Source organism: Pterocles gutturalis, unplaced genomic scaffold (genome assembly GCF_000699245.1).
Source record: "Pterocles gutturalis isolate BGI_N339 unplaced genomic scaffold, ASM69924v1 scaffold19994, whole genome shotgun sequence".
NCBI classification, from domain to species: Eukaryota; Metazoa; Chordata; class Aves; order Pterocliformes; family Pteroclidae; genus Pterocles; species Pterocles gutturalis.
This window is the reverse complement of record NW_010131133.1, coordinates 19,790-40,348: the sequence shown is the minus strand read 5'-3', so window position 1 is coordinate 40,348 and position 20,559 is coordinate 19,790. Positions and strand designations below refer to the sequence as shown.

The 20,559-nt window shown below is 40.0% G+C and overlaps 1 protein-coding gene across 4 annotated transcripts in view; it reads right to left on the bottom strand.

The window, feature by feature from the left end:
* EYA1 (EYA transcriptional coactivator and phosphatase 1) overlaps nt 1-20,559 on the bottom strand; it is an 83,372-nt gene that overhangs the window by 46,527 nt on the left and 16,286 nt on the right. For 2 of the 4 annotated variants that reach the window (XM_010080497.1, XM_010080499.1), the window contains exons 4-7: nt 20,083-20,228; nt 15,757-15,879; nt 9,404-9,486; nt 8,798-8,984 (exon numbers count right to left, since the gene is read on the bottom strand). In XM_010080497.1, the coding sequence (XP_010078799.1) occupies nt 8,798-8,984; nt 9,404-9,486; nt 15,757-15,879; nt 20,083-20,228 (539 nt within the window). Of the gene's footprint in view, nt 1-8,797; nt 8,985-9,403; nt 9,487-15,756; nt 15,919-20,082; nt 20,229-20,559 lie in introns of all 4 variants that reach the window. The other 2 variants (XM_010080500.1, XM_010080498.1) reach the window with 2 other exon arrangements.

Below are 20,559 nucleotides of genomic sequence, written 5' to 3'. Positions count from 1 at the left end.
ATAAATGTTAGTTTCAGGATCCCTTGATCATCTTTTGAAGAAGAGGTGGCACCAAACTGGTTGCTTCTGAAAGACCTGGCCAAATATTGTACATGAACTGAATACACAACATTACTAATGCCTGGAGCTTCTGAGCCTACTTAGAAGACCAGTCTGTTATGAACAGTGTGACAGATGGCAGTAACCAATGGGGGGAAATGTGACATAGTGTGTAAAAAACTTATTCCATGTATGTAAAGGGAAACCATAGCATGTACTCTTTGGATTAAGGCTGCTTGACAGGGCAGAGTCCATGTGCACAGCTGGGTTACCAGCTCACTGTCCAATGGTTGCTCTCAGGTCCTCATAAGGAAACCCGATTAAAGAATCCAGTGTCCAGCTGAGCCCTGAGCCTCGACAAGCCCAAGCCCTGACAAATTCTGGAGCAAGAAAAACAACAGCGGCTGAGGGTACTCGGTGTGCCACTAATATTTGGAGTACTCAGAGCGGTCCGCAGGGAAAGGTAGGGCCTGGAAGGATCTGCCAACATTCCCCATCCCACATTTGTGCAGTTCATCATTCCTGCCTAAATGTATACCTCACACCTGCTCCTATTCAGATCACATCGCCATTTTTTGAGTTCTCATCCTGTCTCCAAAGAACTCACAGCCCCTCTCAGCATGGTGTCATCTACATATTTAATAGGCAAACACATTCTGTTCCGTCATCTAAATGATTAATGAAAATGCCAGGCCAAGGCAGACACTGAGGAATGCTGCTGTAGCCATCCTTCTATTTTAACAGCAAGCTCTCACTGACTTCTCTCTGGACATGGTTTCCTAAACAGCTTTATATTATTCTGTTGCAGTTTCATCTACACTGCTTTAGCCTAGTTTGCTTATAAGACTGTTAAGTTAAAACATTCAACTGTCAGGGCAGCAAAAGCCTTGCTGAAGTCAAGCTATATAACCACAAAACACGAATTTGATTTTATCCTGTTCCTGAGGACCACAAACCCAGGGAAGTGCAGGGGAAAACCAAGCCCTCCACAAAAGCATGAGTGGAAAAGGGTGTGAGGATCAGCTTTCTACTGCCTGTACCAATAATAAAGCAAGATTACCAAAGGAAGCTGGCATCAGCCACGTTAAACACAAGAGGGAGGAGTTAAGATCGAAAAATCATAGAATTACAGAACAGTCTGAGATGGAAGGGATCTTTAAAGATCATCTGGTCCAATCCCCCTGCAATAAGCAGGGACAGCTTCAACTAGATCAGGTTGCTCAGAGCCCTGTCCAACCTGACTTTGAACGTTTCCAGGGATGGCGCATCTACCACCTCCCTGGGTAACCTCCTCCAGTGTTTCACCACTCTTATTGTAAGAAAGTTCTTCCTCATATTTAGTCTCAGGAAAAAAAAAAAAAAAAAAAAAAGCTAGGATATTTGCAGTACCTCTTCTCAAAAAGTGCCAGGCTTCCAAAAGATTACAAGAGTTCAAAAGGAGCCTGGAGACATTGTTGGAAGAGAGGATTTCAGGGGTGCTATGACCATATCTGTGCTAGCAGTTTGGGTCTGTGACACCAAACAAGTGGTGGCAATGACCTCAGGCTTTACTGCTTGTTTCTGGGAGGTCATTTAATTGTAGGTTCAGCTTGATTTCATGTCCTGAACATCCTCAACAGGGGTTGGAGGAATTAGGAGCTGACCTGGAGGACACCTTCCAGGTTAGTTTTGTCTGGAAGGACTCCAGCTGGGTGCTCTAGGACTGCTCTGCTGAGCCAAAGCTCTTTGCTTCAAAGCAGACTCCTGCTCCAAATAAAGATGCTAATGTAGGCACATCCTAAACACACAAACAACAGCAGCTTTGGAAATCCTCTGAGATGAAAATATCTGGAAGCTAGAAAAGTGTTTAGACCAAGTCTTACACGAGCTTAGCTTGTCCTCACTGCTGCCGGGGTGTCTGTGATGGCCACTGTGGCAGGTGAGACACAGGGCCAGTTGATCCACTGGCTTAGACCACTAAAGCAACTTCTGTGTGTTGCCTATGCCTTGACAAAATTATAGCAATATTGTAGTAGCAGTTAGTCTTCTGGTCCATCAAGAGACACACATAGTTTCAGATCTCTCTGCTATGGCACCTCTCTGCACTGTGCCCCAGGCTGTCTGACACCAGATGTCACTGCTTGTTTCTGCTTCACGCACTCAGAATTGCCTCTTCCAAACATTGACCAATTATAATAGACCCAATCCTGACTTCTCCAGTCAAGAAGAAAAACATTTTAACCCATATTGTTGCACTGGCAGCCAGCAGGGTGTGTGACACATCTTAGGAGGGGCGGGGCCAGGACAGCGGCCCCGGATTGGCTGTTCCACACCAGGTGCCCTCAGCTCAGCCATAACAGCCAAGGGCAGGGAGGAGGAGGGGGCATTTGTTCCTGTGTTTGTCTCCAGGACCAACTGATGCACACACTGAAGCTCTGCTTTCCTGGGAAGTGGCTGGACATCACTTACTGAGGGGAAGTAGAGAATAACATCTTTGTTTACCTTTTGTTTCTGTGCAAGGCCTTGGCCTTTGCTTTAATTAAACTGCTTTTATCTTGACCCACAAGTTTTTCATCTTATTCTCCCCTTTTATTTTGCTGAAGGGGGAGTGACAGAGGGGCCTGGTGGGCACCTGGCATCCAGCCAAGGTTAACCCCCCACACATGTGCATCCCCGTTATATATCATCATAGGCAGTTTTGATGGTTTTGTCACACAGGACAATTTTCCACCATCTCATAAATTAGAATACTTTGATTACTTAGGAATAGACAATAAAGCCAAGGAGATACCATTTGCAACGCTGTATTCTGTAATTCCTTTCTCTTTGTTACGGAAAACCCACTAATTGCTGTATTTTCTTACTATTGATTTCAATGTATTATACAACAATAGTATCAAATGACAAATTTGGGGAAAACGAGGCTGTTCCAGAAATCCCCAAATTAAGTCTATCTCTAGGTAAATCTGACTGGCAAGTGTGTGGGTAGAGCTCTTGCTGCTGACAAAGGCTTTGCAAATTTCATCAGACTTTTTCCCTACCACACTGAAAGGGTATGCAAAAAGGAGCAAACACACATTATCAAAGTAATCATATCTCATGTCACAATGTAAATCACATGGATTAGACAGGTCTAGGGTAGCTACTATAGTCAAATGTCTCTGCAAATAGATACATACAAATATTTTCCATTTAGGTTGTGTCAGATTAATGGTTTCCCCCAAAGCCTTACGCTTAATTTTAAACAAAGATCTTAAATCCTCAGGTCAGTGTTACGTCAATTCCTGTATAACAAAATAAAAGTATAAGATACAGGTAGTTTGACTATGTTGGTCTCAGCTACAATTTTCTTATTTTTACATAAATAAAGCTAAACACAAATTCCACTATACAAACTTCTTGCTTTGCTGCTTACATAAAACTGGACCAGGATCAAACAATGCATCAGAATCACTCAGGTATTAGAGGAATTTTTTTTTTTACTTATCTATTAAAAAAATAATCACTACTACTATAGCAGCAAGTAAGTAAAAGTACTAAATAAATATTGCAAGAAATACAGTAATCCCTGCTGACAGGATCATAAAAGGACATCTGAAAAATTAATCTGATGTTTGTCTATTGAGGACTACTAGCATACTATTATGAACTTGTCAGAAACCCTCAATAATCTGTTAAAAATACTGGCAAAAACACCAATTTATTTCAAGAACTTAGGAGACTTTGGTTTAGTTTGGTATATTCAAAATAATTACAAAATATAATATTGTGTATATTACATAAACTAGTATATATTAGGTATATATTAAAAAAACTGTATTAACAAGGCCTGCAATGGTCCAGAATTTATTCTCCAACTTTCAATGTTGAAGAAAAAAAGATGAAGCAATCCCAGAATGGGCAGGTAGTACCTCTCTCCATTGTAGCCATATCTTCCTTACTCATTATCTATAGTTTCAAACAATTTGCAATTATTGTTATTTTTAATCCTGCTAAAACCAATGATGAACATCCTATTTATCTACCAAAAAATCTACTTACTGCAAAGACAAACCGAGAAAAATCTACTGAAACGTCCATAAAATTCTTCACCTCAGTGTACCTTGTGACAGTGAGTCAGGCTATATGTCGTCCAATGCAGTGCAAAAGAGTTTTTGTACATTGTTAACAAAAACAGAACAGCCCTTATCAGAAAAGCAAAACCAGTGCCGTATTTTGCTATTCATTATTGCATCCAATCTCATTTCTCTTTTTTACAAAATTTTCATTGTGTTCCCTTCCTATATAAATATATACTCTAGATTTACTCTTCATTTATATTTACGAAAAAGATCAAACATTAGAACACCAGTAATGTACTGCGAATATGGCAGTATTTGCTTCCATACAGGTACTAGTCAAAAGTTGTCTATATAGTCTATTTGCTCGGTTTCACTTTCCTCTCTCTACGATAAGTAGAAACTGTGAAAGTAGCTTTCCCTTTTGCAATACTAAATATGATACAGTATTCAAGGAAAAAGAAGTTTAGTCTTTAAGAGCAAAATGGTGACCCATGGCTGAGAACAATATTTTTTGGCTAGCATGGCCCTTGTGGGGTTTTTAATCTGCACTGTTAAGTATGTGAATAATAAGAAAAAAAACCCTTCCAGTAATATTTTAAACATACTTGTTGAAGAAACCAAGAAAACTGAAAGAGATCACATCTCAAGAACAATGCAAGTCTCTCTTGAAAGAAGCACTGTTTCATAAATTATAAATACAGCATCACATGAAATAGAAGGATAAATTTAGCTTTGTTGACTGCGTTTCTAAACAAAAATTTGTAGAAAACAATAATTTTTTGTTACCAGCTGTGATGATGGAGTTGAAATATTGCAAGAGAAAGTTATTAAAGCATTAGAAAAGTAGTAGAAATACATATTATGAACGTTCTTCTAATTGTTTTAGTACATCAGGGCACACATAATGGTTTGGGGCAAAATTTCATCCATCCAGAATAAATTTCAAAACTTGCCAACAGCAGGTGACTAGTTGAGAGATCATAAAAAGGACAGACATATATGTAGTGGTAATTCAACCACTGTCTCCAGTGATTTTTGTGTCAAGAATTTCTTGAACTGAATTTGGCATCTGTGTAAATCAAATCTTTGAGTTTGTCTAAACAATGCTTGAACCAGCATAAACTTTTTGCATCCACAACATCCTACAGCAAGGAGCTGCACAACTTACCTATATGCTCCTTTTTTTTTCCGCTCCGAACCTACTTCAATGAATTTGAGTATTGGAAGGGAGAGTGAATTTTTGCTCACTAGTCTACTTTTATTATTTTCTATAATTTTAATTATTATTACTTCTCTTACACACTACAGCTAACATGAAAAATTAGCAATTTGCTGTTCATAATTGGGATAAACTACTCACATATGGACCGAAAGCTCATCCTAAAAGGAACCTAATGTTCTGTTGTTACTCTGATGAAAAACATTCTATTCCACAAAGTGAAAGTTAGAATCCTACAAGTGGAAAAACAATTCTTACTTTTGAATTGAAAAAAAAATTCCAATGAAATTAAATTAATTAAATTAATTCCTATGTTTGATTTTTGGAGACAGGGTCTATCAACCTCTGTGCAATCAAAAGGTTTTGTCATGACAGAAGTACAAGAAATTTTTCAGATCCACAAATGAAAGAGAAAGAAGAAACACTGAGCACGGAAAATCTCAGATTCTTCTGCAAGAAACCCTGGACGTCCTGGATTGCATGGGAAAAACTTGCATATTTAACTAGGAACTGTGGGAAACCATAAAAGGATTATTTTGTATTTGGACAAGGAATTAAACGTATTTTAAGTGAAATTATCTGAGCTTTCTGAGTCTGCAAAACTCTACTAAAAATGTCAAAAGAGCACATAATTACTTTCTCTCTTTTCACATGTTTCTTACCAGACTCTCCTGTTTCACTTACTGGCCCAAATTCATAGGAACCACCTATGTCTGTCAAATTATTCTGGTGCCTCTATAAAGTCTGAAGGCTGTTCTGTGCTTGTCCTGGCATAGTTCAAAACCGCACAGATTACACGGGTTTTTTAATATAGAAGATGTCTAGGGATATCAACATCCAGTAAGAACAGCTGCAATTCAGCAGCTGGAACCCATCCTACTGAAGGGGTACAGTAGCCTAATGCGATGGCTCTGCACTGCTCCCCGCCATCCCTCACATGCAGTGTTCCAGTTGTGGTAGAGAACCAGCACCCTAACGACCAGATGTGGCAAAACATCCTACAGAAATCTGACTAATTGTAATTAAAATCTGGTTAGTTTGCTCCTTTGTTCTGTGTTTTTGACCTACCTGTGAATTTCCTTCTCTCCAATATGCCTTCCACTTATCCCCACCCCACCAGAATTCCCTTCCTCCATGCTGATCTCTCTTTTCTTTGACCCCAGCCTTGCTTTATCTTCCAAGCATACTGTGTATGAGCTCAGCTGAGGCTTTGCAACAAGCTTCAGCAACAAGAAAGTAAAAAAATTACACTGTCCAAGGGAAAATGGCAGGCACAGCACTGGATTCACTGACTGGTCCTCACTTCCCTTCTACCAGCATTGAAGGTCTATGAGGTAGTGGAAGGTCCTCACCTAATTTTAACCTAGGAACCCAACACTGGTATGTCAGCCACCTTAAATTGCTCTCAGACCAGTGGAGAGGCTTTGGCACCTCAGGATTAAGACTGTAGTTAAACTGAACTTTAGAGATAGTCATCTCTCTCCACTGAATACAGGAGCCTAAATGGGCTTGATCCTAACTTAAATGCATAAAGACAAGTGAGTAAAGATAAATGGAGAAATCCCGGTCTAGCCCTGTACTTTCTGCTGACTGCAACCGTGTTGGTGGAGGGGAACAGAAAGATGGTTTCCATCAGCTCTTCCTAATAGAGAGTGTCTCACAGCAGGTACTTTCCTAAACATGTCCCTCCCTGTGGTACAGGCACCCAGCTCAAGATAACCCCATACCTACATTAAGACTTGCTATTTGCAAACCGTTTGAAGGAACTTTTTCAGAATTATTAAATCAGTAACATAAATATTTCAGGGAAAGCGTCAGCAGTCCCAGCAATGCCAGACAAGGTATGCAAAAGACCACAGAATGTGTTTGAGGGAGCTGTGGTAGGGCACCCATGGACGTACAGCCTTCAAGACATGAAAGCATAAACTAGAAAAGGACTTAGGTGCAGGACCCCTGAGAAAGCTGACCAATTTCTTTCAAATTTTTAGGCAAAACTTTCTTAACAAGAGTGTGGAAGATTTGGGGAACTTAAAAAGGAACTGATAGGAAAGTTCCATCCAGGCTTATAGAGCACATATTTAAACAGGAAGACAGCCTTTAAGACACTAAGTTTGAGCTTCGGAAATATATACCTCCTCTCTCCATATATGTGCTTACTGTTGCTTTTAGGAAGTATCAACTACTTTTAAAAAATATATGCAAAGATTTTGCAAAAGATCAAGACCCAGATGATAAAACAATCCAATTTTAATATCTTGATAAAAGCTAAAACTTGATCACATTTGTTTTTTGTAGTAAGAGAAACTTACTGCTTCTGACTTAAAAAGAAATGCAAAAAAAAAAAAACACCACAAGAAAACAAAACCAAAAACTTAAGAACAAAGTGAAAAGCACAGTAATTATGCAGACCCTAATACACTTCCATATATTCTAAAAGCTGCAGACTCCAATATGCATTCATTTATTTAGAAAGATTTCTTTCTCAAATACATTGGACACACATGTGATCTTGTGTATATAAACACACACACCAGCTGCATTTTCTTCCCTACTTACTTTCAGCAATTGTATCAAAAGAGACAACACTACATACATTTTCTTCAGGTACACACTCATGCAGAAATTTGCAAGAGTCCTGGCAAATTATATTAAAGCTCACATTACATGTGCAAGATCAGTCCCATCAAGTACTTCAAGAAAAATAAAAACAACCTCCCCCAACAAAACTCCAAACCAAAACCTCCTGATAACATTGCCAAATCATAGCTGCTCCTTACTGCATTACTGAGAAACACAGCTGCAACCTTGGGCTTTCTCTCTGAGAGATTTCAAACTGCTGCCATCTACAAACTACTGACATGCTTGAACTATTAAAAAATGTAATTTTTTTTTTTAATAATGGGAAAAGTATTTTTCACCTCTCATTTCCAAAAACAGCTGGAGGAGTTTGGCATAAATGTGTAAAAATATCTCAACTAGTAAAAGACTGCCAAATTCCAGCAAGAAAGGTAAAACAACTGGGAAGAAGGACAAGCCACTGAAAATCTTTTCTTAAAATGGAAACACTTGTGCAATTTCAACTCCCTATTACAAGCATTATTATGTCCTCTGAAAGTGAAAAACACACTCTTTTTGGACAGTTGGGCTATGGTCTGAAGGCCTCTCAATTTCAGTCTTACTTAGCAAAAAATCAAAGGAGTTTATCTTAATGAAGACAGAGCTTAAAAGCATGAGGTTCCCATATTCTGCAATTCTTAACACAAGCATTTTAGAAAAAAATAAAAACAACTTTATTTTGCACAAGCTTTAAAACTTTTACTGATCCCGGTTTTTCTTTAGTCCATTTTCTGTTAGAATCTGTGCAAGACGTGCCACAGGCTCAGGATTAAAAATAATAAAAAAAATATCAACGACTACACCAAAAAAAAAAAATCCAATTCAACCCCCTTTCAACTTACAAAAAAGTGCCTCATAGGGACCGTAAAATCCATGTAATTACCTGCTGCAGGATCTGTAACCACTTGACTGGTGATGCCAGATGGTGGTTCTTGAAGCTGGTATGTTGCATTTGTGGAGGGTGTCGTTGGGCTGGTGTTGCTGTTTGTCATGTAATGTGAAGGATACGGTGAGCTATTATAATACTGTGCATATTGGCCCTGGCCAAAACTGGGATAAGAGGGATATTCCTGCAAGACAAAAAAGCAATTGAATAGTCCATCAAAGTTTTGCTACTTTTTAGTATAAATTCCAAAATATAACTACAAACACATGTCAGGCTTTCAGCACGTATGCTTCCTGGAGTGGAAGCTGTAGGACCTAAAACTGTGAGGCAGTAAAACAAAATCTAAATTACACATAATTTAGTATGCCTTCTCATACAAATAGTTTATTAGGCACGCTACTGAAGATGTGTGAATAAGAACATCAAACTCAGACAATTACTTCTATTATTGGAAGATGATGGATAGAAGAAAAGCATTTCTAACCATTAGTTTAACTTGAAATTATGTTAATTTCATTCAAAAAGCTATTTAAGTGTTACATTTTTTCAGTGGATGATAATTCTGTTTGCTAAAGTTTCCTTGACTCATATTTACAACTTTACCTGCTGTGAACTATTAAATCCAGTAGAATTTGTGAGTGAATTATTTCCTGCATATATTCCTGATGATGTTGTAAAACTGCTGCCTGAAATGAAATGAAATGAAAAATGGGAATTACTAAAACACAGTATTGGAAAATAACTTCCATCACACAATTATATCATAAGGATATGGCATATTTGTAATATTTCCCATATGTTGACTGATTTGGTTGTCATCAGCTCAATAACATGTTAACATAGGGAAAGCGATAATTCATTGGTCCTACACCCCGTGTTTCATTATTGCAATAAACAGAAAAACATGACAGGAATTGGGAGACACCTCAGGGCTGACTGAATATTAGGCTATCCCACCCCTTCAAATAATCCCCAGTGTTGTGGAAGTAACGAGGGTTTCTTTACTTTCAGTTTTTGTTGAACGACTGTGAGCCTTGTCCTGGGAGATGCCTGTCTGTCTCCCCTCACTGAAGCCCACTGGCTCCACTTCTCCTACAACCTTCAAGAACTTGGTCCTCTCCCCTCCCAGAACATCAGCGCCCAAAGGAACACCAACAGCCGTAACTCCCTGCTCCGAGCAGCCCAGTCCAACTGCAAAGCCATTAGGATTCACTAATCGATCACAGAAAGCCTTGGGCCACAAACCTTTTTTGATAGTCTACTGGGCGTGACACAAGGGAAAAAAATACCTCTCTGAGAAGGGAGACCCAAGATTGAATTCAGCCCAGAGACTGAATTACTGCCTTCACCTCCCTCCTCCCCCTACCACGAGCCACCAAAAATAGACAGATGGGGCTCTTGTTTAATACCTAACCTGAGAAGCTGTTCCACTAAAAGGGCAGCAACCCCCTTTCAGCTGCTTTGCCCTCACTGGTTATAACCTGGGAGTGACACAGCCACCAGCTGAGACATATGGATGCACAGGGTGAAGCTATATAAGCCACCAGAAAGTCTGTAATGAGCAACCTATTGAACTCATCCAGCGGGAGAACACCCGCCATCGAGGCGCTCACATTAAAGCGCGCGGGTTGTTTACAGCCTCCCTCGCCACTGAAACCTGCCTTAGTGCAAAGATAAACCGAGACCTTGGGAGCAAAAACTTGCAGGTGAGCAAAAGAGGCAAGGAGGGATGGAAATCAACAGGGCGCCAGGCGTACAGATGCACCAATCCTCTGATGTACCCAACACAACTCAATAACAACCAAATCCTATGTGGCGCTTACTCACTGGGAAAAGCAACATTTCTTGCAACTCCAAACAAGGAGGAATGCAGGCAGGGCTGCATGCTTAGTACAACCCCTAAAGGGCATTTGTGAGCTATCTAGTTTTTTTAAACAACAAAAACAACCCAATAGGTATCCTAGTTATAAGAAGTCAGAAGGAAGAAATATTTAAATGCTTTGATTGCAAAAGTTACTAAAAACACACAAATTAAGCCTCAAAGTAGATGTGAAGTATGTCCAACAGCAGTGGGAGTAAAAGATGACGCTTAAACTTAATGTGTGATAATGACTGTAAACATTTCTCTTGTATTTCCTATTAGTGCAAAAGCTCTGAGGTTGTTGATAGATGCTACTAATCCTGTGAACTAAAATCAGATTACTTCAGCAGAAGAGTTGACATCCAAGTTTAGCAGATAGTACAGATAAACAGTGCTAATGAGAAAAACATGTTGTTTTAAATTTAATTTAAAATTGGAAAACAGATGTTATTTTTTATTATAACAAACCCCAGAGCCAAAATACAGCTGAAAAATATTTTAAATTGCAACACTTTGAAAAGCTATTTTATTTCTAAGAGTGCTTTTGCTGGATGAATATAAGTCACTGTGTCTCTATTTATTTCTGTAGCTATTTCTGAGTGATGCAGTAATACATTCAAACACAGGTGTTATAGGTGCATGGTTTGATCCATTCTCAAAAGATATAACAGGCCTCTTATAAGAAGAAAAAAAACAAACAAAAATATTTTGTTGAGGAATACATTATCTTTCCACAGAAAGTTTGGCAAATAATTTGCAAGAGCAAATGAGAACAGTAATGACATGCCAGCCAGCATCTCTCCCTCTCAGACAAAGACACACACATCCTAACACGCAGATCTCTCTCTTTCATCTCGTGGTCAGCAGTGGCTCCTATGGAGGAGGGGTAGGGGTCTCCTAGACCGTAACAAACATGAAGCAGGTTTCTTAGAAATGGCTCTGTGGGCCACCCAGAACTACTGGCCTAAAGTTGTTTTTAAAATACTCCGATTTTGCCATTTGTTTCTTAAATAATCGGCTGTGGCATGGCACAGAGCCGCTGCTCCTGCCTTAGCTGAACGAACACAAAAATAAGAAACTGTGAAACACACAAGATTTACTGCCCGTAGCTGGCCAGCTATGCAGCTTTAAAATGTGATAAAAGCTGTAAATTGCAGGTCAAAGGTCTATTTTGCAAAGAGCATGGACCCACATTAAAGCTGGGAATCCCAGTCAGCGTTGGAAGAGGGCTGGACCCTGCTGGGACCAGGGCACGGGCTCCGGGCACGGGGCTTGCCCCCGCGCTGCCGCGAGGCGCAGAATGTGGTCCTCCCCTGCGCATTTGCCACAGACGTCCACTTGCTTTCCTAGCTCAGCCTCCTTGCCATGGGCTATGTCTATCATCAGGGTAGGATGTATGTGGCAGAAGTTTAGTGCAGCTCTCCTGGGAAAGCCTAAGATGGCCAGATGGGCTATTTAAACTCAAGGTTTCTTCCATTTGCTTACAGTGTTTAAAAATCCTTGGCAAACTCCCCCTTGTTGTCCTAGTAACTGCTTAGCCATCCAGCACAATATTTTTATACTGTATAATAATAACCGAATACCTTAACGTTTACTTTTTTATGGTTGAATTCCCAAACCAATTGGTTAGGATATTCTCAGACATCACAGTCTTGGTAACTAAAACAATGCTGGTGCTCATCACAGGTCTACTACCCTTCCATCTATGAAGCAACTTACGTGCAAAATAGCTTAAGGAATGCACTCATTAAACTAAGGGCAGGGGGAGTGGGGAGACAGGGAGGCAGAACAGCCCAGGTCCTCTTCCCACCGTCTCCCCTCCTCACCCTCCAGTACAAGGATGATAAATTTGTAACAAAGAAAAACCCAATTACCAGAACAATCTTAGCAAGGAGTCATAGGCAGTGATTTTCCTCATCATTTTCAAAAGTTGGCAGACTCTCCCTCCGCTATTGTTCGGTGACTAATCTCGCTGTAATTTCAGCAGGGTCAGGAAAAGCACTGGGTTTAATTGGCTGCACACACCGCGTGAGGCAGCGCCTTTACGTTGCAGGGAGACATTTGCCCCAGGGAGAGAGGAACCAGAATAACTCCAAAGCTTTCAAGCGCGAGGTAACCCCAACCAGGGATCATGAGCATGGCAACTGCAAGGCTGCTAGGAAATCCCCTTTCCAGCAGGGAAGAACGCCAGAAGGGTCCCGAGCACACTGTCCTGTCACGCTTGGTTGTGAAGTAGGATGTGGGATCCATTATCTCCATTTAGCAGCTCAGCAGCCACACACAAGGAGATGAAGAACGGCTATTGCAGGCTATGACAAGGCTGAGGCTGCAGCCTGCCCATATGCTGCTAGAGTGGAACGGGAGAATAAACTCATTTCCCTCTCTGGAGGCTTCTGCACAAACAACTGAGCAGCAGCAGCACTACCCCCGTCTTCTGTCAAGAGAATCAATTTTATCCTTAAAGAATAGCTGAAACTATGAATAGGTTCTCCTTCCAAAATTAAATGAGGAAAGGGAAACAAATTTTCCTGTTTACTTTCAACATCTGTTCAATCAAAAGGAAGAATTAAGTCAATTTAAAGTTGTTTCAAATTCAAAAGTTAGCCCAATTAAAACATCACAAAGACATATATTCTCATGAATAGTATAGACATATACTCTCAACATTTAACTGCAAGAAAGACCTATTCAGCAATGCAATTGTTTTCTACTTAGCTTCTAACAGCTCCATCAATATTTTCATTTGAAATATTCTCCTTATTTCCATTCCTATGGCCTGTAAGGTTTCTGTAGGAGACTAGTCCTTCCCTCATCCACACGCCGTGCTCTTCATGAGCACAACAGAAATGACAGACACACACCACGGGGACGCCCAGGCTCTCATGCTCTGACCTGTGGCTCTTCCACCCAAGCCAGACTGTCAGTGATCTGCTGCCTTCCACGGTGGGCAGCTCTGAGCCCAAGCACGGCACAGCTGGAGCAGAGCACAGGGTCAGACCCCCTCCTCCCTCTGCCCTGCAGACAATACTATCGTGAAATCAATGCCTCGAACCTCCTCTCATTAGGGCTTCACAACTGGGTCATCTTTAACACACTTCTTTTGCAGAATATTTTTAGATCTTTGCCTTTCAATGTATACAGCTGAAATGCTTTCCAAAATCTTACTGTTCCATCTCTTGACAACCGCCACTCTTTCATGACCTTGACAATTCTGAACTTATACACATTTTGTATATTGCAGAAAACAAAGCAATACCCTTTATGTAATCCATTGACCAAGTCCTACCTTTGCTCTACTAATGCCTGAATTCACTGCTTACTCTTATAATTTTCCAACAAGCAGTTTCTCACGTTATCCCATGCTGCTCCCCCTTTCCTCCCTCCACTGAATGAGTTTCCCATAGACATCTGCAAAACCACTTCATTGTCCTACCTACAATCCTTTTTTATTGACATCCCTCTGCTCTGTTATCTTACAAAAAAAACACCTTTAGAGCTGTTAGATAACCAATATGGGGTGACAACTGTTTATTTTGCCTAAACAGTGTCAGCTTTATTGTTATATTAGGCCCTAATAAGCCTGTGTGTTTTATTTTAGCCTTCAGCTTCCATGGGGACTGTATTTTCATTTGGCTGTGTAAGTTAGCACAATAGGATCCCAACACATGACTGTGGCATGAAGGCACTACTGCAATAGATATTATAGGCAACACAGATGATGGGAGTTTTCAATAACTCTATTGTCTAGTGATCATGAATTATCAGTTCCTTAAAAGCCGGGACATCAATCCAGGAGATCCTCATAGTTGTTGCTGGCAGGCATTTTGAGCTCTGTCCTACACAGACATAGGGTTTTTTTCAGTGTTGTTTTTTTTCTAGTGTGGCTATCTGCAGAAAGGAAAAACCATAACCAGGTTATTGGTATATTTACTCAGGCAAGTAGAAGTTCACCACTATTCAGCATGTAGATGAAAGTTTGCGTACTACTCTTATACTGTCATCTTCCTCTTACTTGTCAGAGCACACTACAAGTAAGCAATACTTCAGATGTCACATGGTCGCTTCTGCCCTACTCAACACACAGTTCAAAAGGGGATTTAAAAGAAAAAAAAAAAAAAAGCATCTCTCTTGTGTCTGAGTGAAGGACTGGATCAATATACCCTCAAAGCTGTGGAACAAAAGCAAAACCTCATTCACTTAGTCTCCAAAAGCACTTCTGCCTCAAAACATTTCATGGAGCATTTACATGATGGTGCAGAGATTAAATGGAGCATGACAATAATAAACAGAGGTGCTAAACTTAAAAAATGTGCTTCGATTCTGTAAGTGATCACTTATTTCAACAGTTCTAAAGTTCGCAACACACCTGATTTCAGCTATCAAATTCAGGGGTGAAAAGTCCTGCAGCAGACATCCAAAATTAGCTATTTGTAGTAAACAAAGATTTTTAAAAATATCCGCTAAAGTGGTGAAAATCCAGAACCAGGCACACCCAGCAACTTTGCGATACGTAAGGGGAAAAAGGAATTGGGAGAAGAAGGTGGAAAGATATTATGTAAACTAAACAGGCAAGCAAGGCTACAAAATATAAATGATAATAATAGCCTGCACACACAAAGACTTACAGCTTTTAAATAGACTTCAAAGAAACAGACTTCAATCATTACTTAGCTACCTCCACAGCTGCAGTAGGTATTTTTATCTTCTGCCTCCCCGCACACATTCAGGTGTCAAATTATATTTGGCACTTCCTAAATTCATAATCCTGCCACGTTTTCCAGGACTCACTTTGTCACATTCACTATTAGTTAAACTATTGCTATTCAGAGATACATTTTTACTGCAATAACACTACAACACTTCACTATTTAAAAATTAATGAAGTCACTAAGCAAGGGATCTTCCAAACTGCTGAGAGCTGGCCCGTCGCTGCTCTCAGCAAAGGCAACCATCACTTCAGCTCCAACTGCAATAACGTCAGAGGTAAATACTTGAGCAAACATTAATTTTTGTCCTCGGAATGTAAAGCAATAAGGGGAGAAAAACCCATAGCATTAACCATATCTAATTAATGTTAATAACTGTTTATACAGACCTTGCATCTGGTAGCTATAGGGAGCCTGTCCAGGTTGAGGTGTGCTAAAGCTGGCACCGTAGCTTAGAAATCCTGTCTGTCCAGGTGACTGTGACTGTGCCAATCCACCTTCTGTCTTGATGCCTGCCCACAATGCACCTAAATCAGTTAGTGACAGCAAATCTATTTGTTCATATTCAAACAGGGATGGAAAACAAAATCACTTAATAAACAGCATTTTTAACATATACCTACTATTGCATGCATGAAAGAATGAAAACCGAGAGCATGCACAAATGAACAGAGTAAGGGCTGTCTAAAAGCACACATAAAACTGAAGTTCACCAGGGAGAGGTTAAATTCAAAACTGTGTTTCCAATAACTGCAAAAGAAATTTATACATGAACAGGAAGTTGCATTATTCCTTTTTTCCTTTCCTGTCAGAGGCTAACTTTTCCATATATTCATGACATTTCACAGAGGTAGATTAGCAACTTTATATGACTTTAATGAAGCATAGCATAGCCAAGCTCTCCTGCCATCCACCCATTAATGACATAACCGAGATTTGCATTGTACAATATTCCTACATGAAAATTACATGTCTCCGAGTGCAGTGTCTTTCTAAGGAATCAGAAGTGGATAAAGAAAACTAGCAGCAATAAGTGTAATGATTATTTCCAAAGCTAATTAAACACTATAGGAGGCATTCAGCCTTTTAACAAATAAACACCTAATAGACAGGAACCATTCCTGAACCAATCTCCCAAACTGGGAAAAACAGCAGAGAGTCATTAATCTGCACTGACAGGGAAATCCACTACACATCACATTATCCTTTAATTTCCAAGGTTAGTAATAAAAGAATTCAAAGTCCAATTAAATGAATGGCTTCCCTCCCAACTTCAGTGATTCCTCCCCCAACTTGGAAGGCAACAAGCAAGTAAATATCAGCAAGTGAAACACTGAGGAAATGCACACAATTCACCTTCTGTCTCTTAGTTTTAATTATAAGGTTGTCCCAACATGAAGTACCATTTAAAAATAATTACAGACAAAGCAATGGAAAAGTAATACAACGATACCTCATTGTTCGGAAACCACTGTTATTTGAACTCAATTAACTAAGTGTGAATTAGTAACATTCCTTTGAAAATGACTGTTAATCTTAGTCCATTTCCTGTTTGGACTTTTTTTTTTTTTTAAACAATATTCAATGTCCTAAGGTAGAAGAGGGCTGTGAAGTTACTGTGTTTGCAAAACTTGAATATCTCCCTATGTACAAATGGCAGCATGTCGTCTTCTGCCATTTAAATCATTATTTTTCAACTGCTGTCATTAATTACCCTTAATTCCTTCTGCCAGACCTGCTAACTGCCAGACTAACCCTGTTTGCTTGTTTTTCCCTGATGCTTACTTGCTGCTTGTTTCATGTTACAATTAAACAATCCTAATGATGAATCTGACACCTCGTTTCCAAGGGGAAGGTCCTGCTATGGATGTTTTGGTATCAACGATCCCTATTTGTTGTCTGTTTAAGGACTTCTGAAATGCTGATTACATGTTGCTTAGAGAAAGTTTAACTAACTCAAGCATTACTTTTCTAGTCCAGCTTTAACAGCCTGATTCAACTCCATCTCAGACGGAGCAGAAGGAGACGATCAAAGGCAGCAGCAGGAGGATGCCACTTGAGTGAAGACAACGTGGCACTGACATGCCCTTTTGCAAACCTCTATGTTTATGAAGAGCCTTTCATCTCCTGGGGCCTGCTCTTCTCACCTGCTCTCATCCTGAAGGCTTTCACTCATCAAACCTTGATGCTCCCTTCTGCCTTCCCAAGTCTAGTGTATGCAAGGAAGCAGGAAGGGATAGTGAGAAAACGTAAGGGAACTGCCAGTATTTGGAAAGAAAGATGTTGGTAAGCAAAGTCTTTGCTAGATGCTGGTACCGGAGTAAGCAGGAGGAGGGAGCTTCAGGAAATTCTCCCGCCTCCTCGGGGGCTTTGCAGATGAACCAGAGCCAGGGGTCCCTGGGAGGCAGCTGTCGGTGGCATTCCCCTCCACCCCGCTTCCTGCCTGCATGGCTGCACCACGGTTGAGGTGGGGGAGTGGAAAAATGAAGAGACTAGAGGTGCATTCGAGACAGCACCTTCCCAAACTCTGCCCTTAGAGAGAAAACTTGAGGGACACTGATATGGAAATTCATGAATACTTTTCCTTCCAGTAAGCCCCAGAGTAAAGAAACAAAAAGAAAGAAGCCCCCTACTCCAACTCAGAATTTTTCCTTTCACATACGTCATAAGTGAAAGTTATAACTGTTATAAGTTCACACCTGCTGGAAGCTCTCTGCTTGAACAAGGGAAAAGCAAGGCAGGCAGTACATGGGGTCTAACCTGCAGACCCAAGAGGAGAATTCTGTCTCTAAACAAAGCTTCAGTTTTTGCCTGTTGCAAATGAGCATCCTGGTGTTCCCCATGTAATTTATTTTGGGAACATGGACTATAAAATGAGCCTTAAATATGCAAAAATATATATGGTGTTAGGTCCTGAAACTTCTTCATAGTTATTTGCTTTTGAATATTACTGCTATAAAGTACAATGGCAAGAAGCACCTTAGTGCTCAGGAGGCATTATGTGAAAATAATAAAACGTGTTAAAATCCACTTGGCTCAGGAGCCAGGGGCTTCAGTGGTCAAAAGCAGCTCAGCAATGTACAACATTAGGCAAAATTATCAGAAGTCCTAGGCTAGGGATGAACTGGGCAAATAATAAAACAAAAGAGCAGGCAGGCACGTTAACCCCTGGTGAGCAGCTGCCAAGTAAAGCAATTCTCAATTATAGCTCCGAGGACAGTGAGACAGCTAAACTCAAGTAGTGAAAACAAGGCCTCGCTGAAGTCAGTGGGAGTTCTATAGTTGACTTCAGTAACGTCAAGATTTCATCCAGAGGAACCAAGCAAAAACCACAAAAGTCACAGTTGGGCTGCCCAAGCCAACACAGCCAGCCAAGCACAAACAGGAGGTGCCTGCAGGAGAAGGAAGAGCACAGTGGGGAACGGCATCATCAGTTATCACACCACCTGATCCAGCTGGAAATAGCAGACAAGCTTTCATCAGCAAGCTGAGCTTGTGGCGGTGGGGAGAAGAATCCTCAGCTCCTTAGTCTTGAAAATGTAGTTCAGATATCCTTAAAGTATGTTGTTTTTGTAAGTTTAAAATATGTGGATTCAAACTGAAACATCCGATTCATGTTTATAACCGTATGTTTGCAGCAAGTAATCAAGTAGCCACAGGAAGAATGCTTCCTTGGACCATAATTTTTGATGATATATTAATGAAATACATTTTTTAAAGTTATGGGAAATAATAATCTATTTCTTGTACCTACTGCTCACAATAATCTGCTGTAGGATATACCTGAGACCCAGTGGATTTCAACTTGCAGGTTTCAGGATGGAAGGTTCACCAGTTTTGCACTTAAAAGTTCTAACAATTTTAAGGGGCACAGCTTATACTCTAAGTTATGTTCTTTTCATATAAGACTTACATTACATGAATGTACCTTTACAAAATATACTGTCAAAAGCATGTGGATTGCATATTTTTAATATATTACATCAGAGGAATATAAGACCTATTTTCTAATACTGCATCCTCACTGCTAAACTGCTATGTGGTCTGCTAGCAGACAGTCTGGCAGCAAAATGTTCTCACCCACTGCAGCTTGGTTTTAATATTTTTTTTTAAATATTTGCTACTTAGTACTATCTCTTTCATCAGGTAGACAGAGCTTTAGTGGCAATTTACCTCAATTTTCACCTCCAGGGAGTTTTAAAACATTGAAAATTAGGTGGGTTTTTTTTTTTTTTTTGTGTGGGAATCTTTTTGAATCAGTTCTTCACCTCCTGAAAATCAGTGCAGCTTCACTGATTCACTTGGGTTCCAGTAATCTGGATCAGCTGAAATTCAGACCTTCATGTATTGACTTACCATGTTGCGTTGCTGGAGAGCAGTGCTCCTAACAAAATCACCAGGAGCTGTGCCTATGTAATGGAGGTCCCTAGATCTCTTTTCCTATTTCAGTGCTGTTTTGGTTTTTTTTTTATATCACCAGTAAAAACCTAATGAATCTCTCTCCTTGATCCCAAAAGAGAGTCATCCTCTTGAGTAGCTTCTTAACTCTAATACATAGATTAAGCACCACTCACTCCAACGGGGAAACTACCAGTCTTCCACAAGAAAAGCTCAAGGGCAAAGCTGTCCCACTAAGCACTAACCCAAGGGTCACATAATCTTGTTCTAAAAAATATTTACCTCTGGAATAAAATAACATGGACGTGGTTTCTTACCATACGAAGGGATTCCATAGGGTTGGCCAGGCTGCGGGTAGGTGGCATAAGCTGTAGCTTGTTGCATCCCGGTTGTAAACTGTGTCTGCCCATATGCAGCCATCGTTTGTGAAGAGGGGGTAGGAAGAATATGTGGGTATGGTCTGCTATTGATTACAAATGGCAGAAAATAGGACAGACACTACATTAGCTAGACATGCATGTACTTATTTTCAGTCTTATTATAATCCTGCTACTTCATTAACACATTATCATAGGTTGTGCTAGACAACAGAAACTGTAAGATAAAGACAAAGCAACAACAAGAAATCAATAATAAAAGAATAAGTAAAATAAGAACTTTCAAAATATTTTTCAAATACATTCTTAGCATTCAAAAAAAAAATTTTTTTTTCCTAGAAGCTGCTGCAGTTTGGATTATGACCTAACAGACAGACCCAATTATTATTTTAAATGAGGTTAAAATCTGCCTATTTC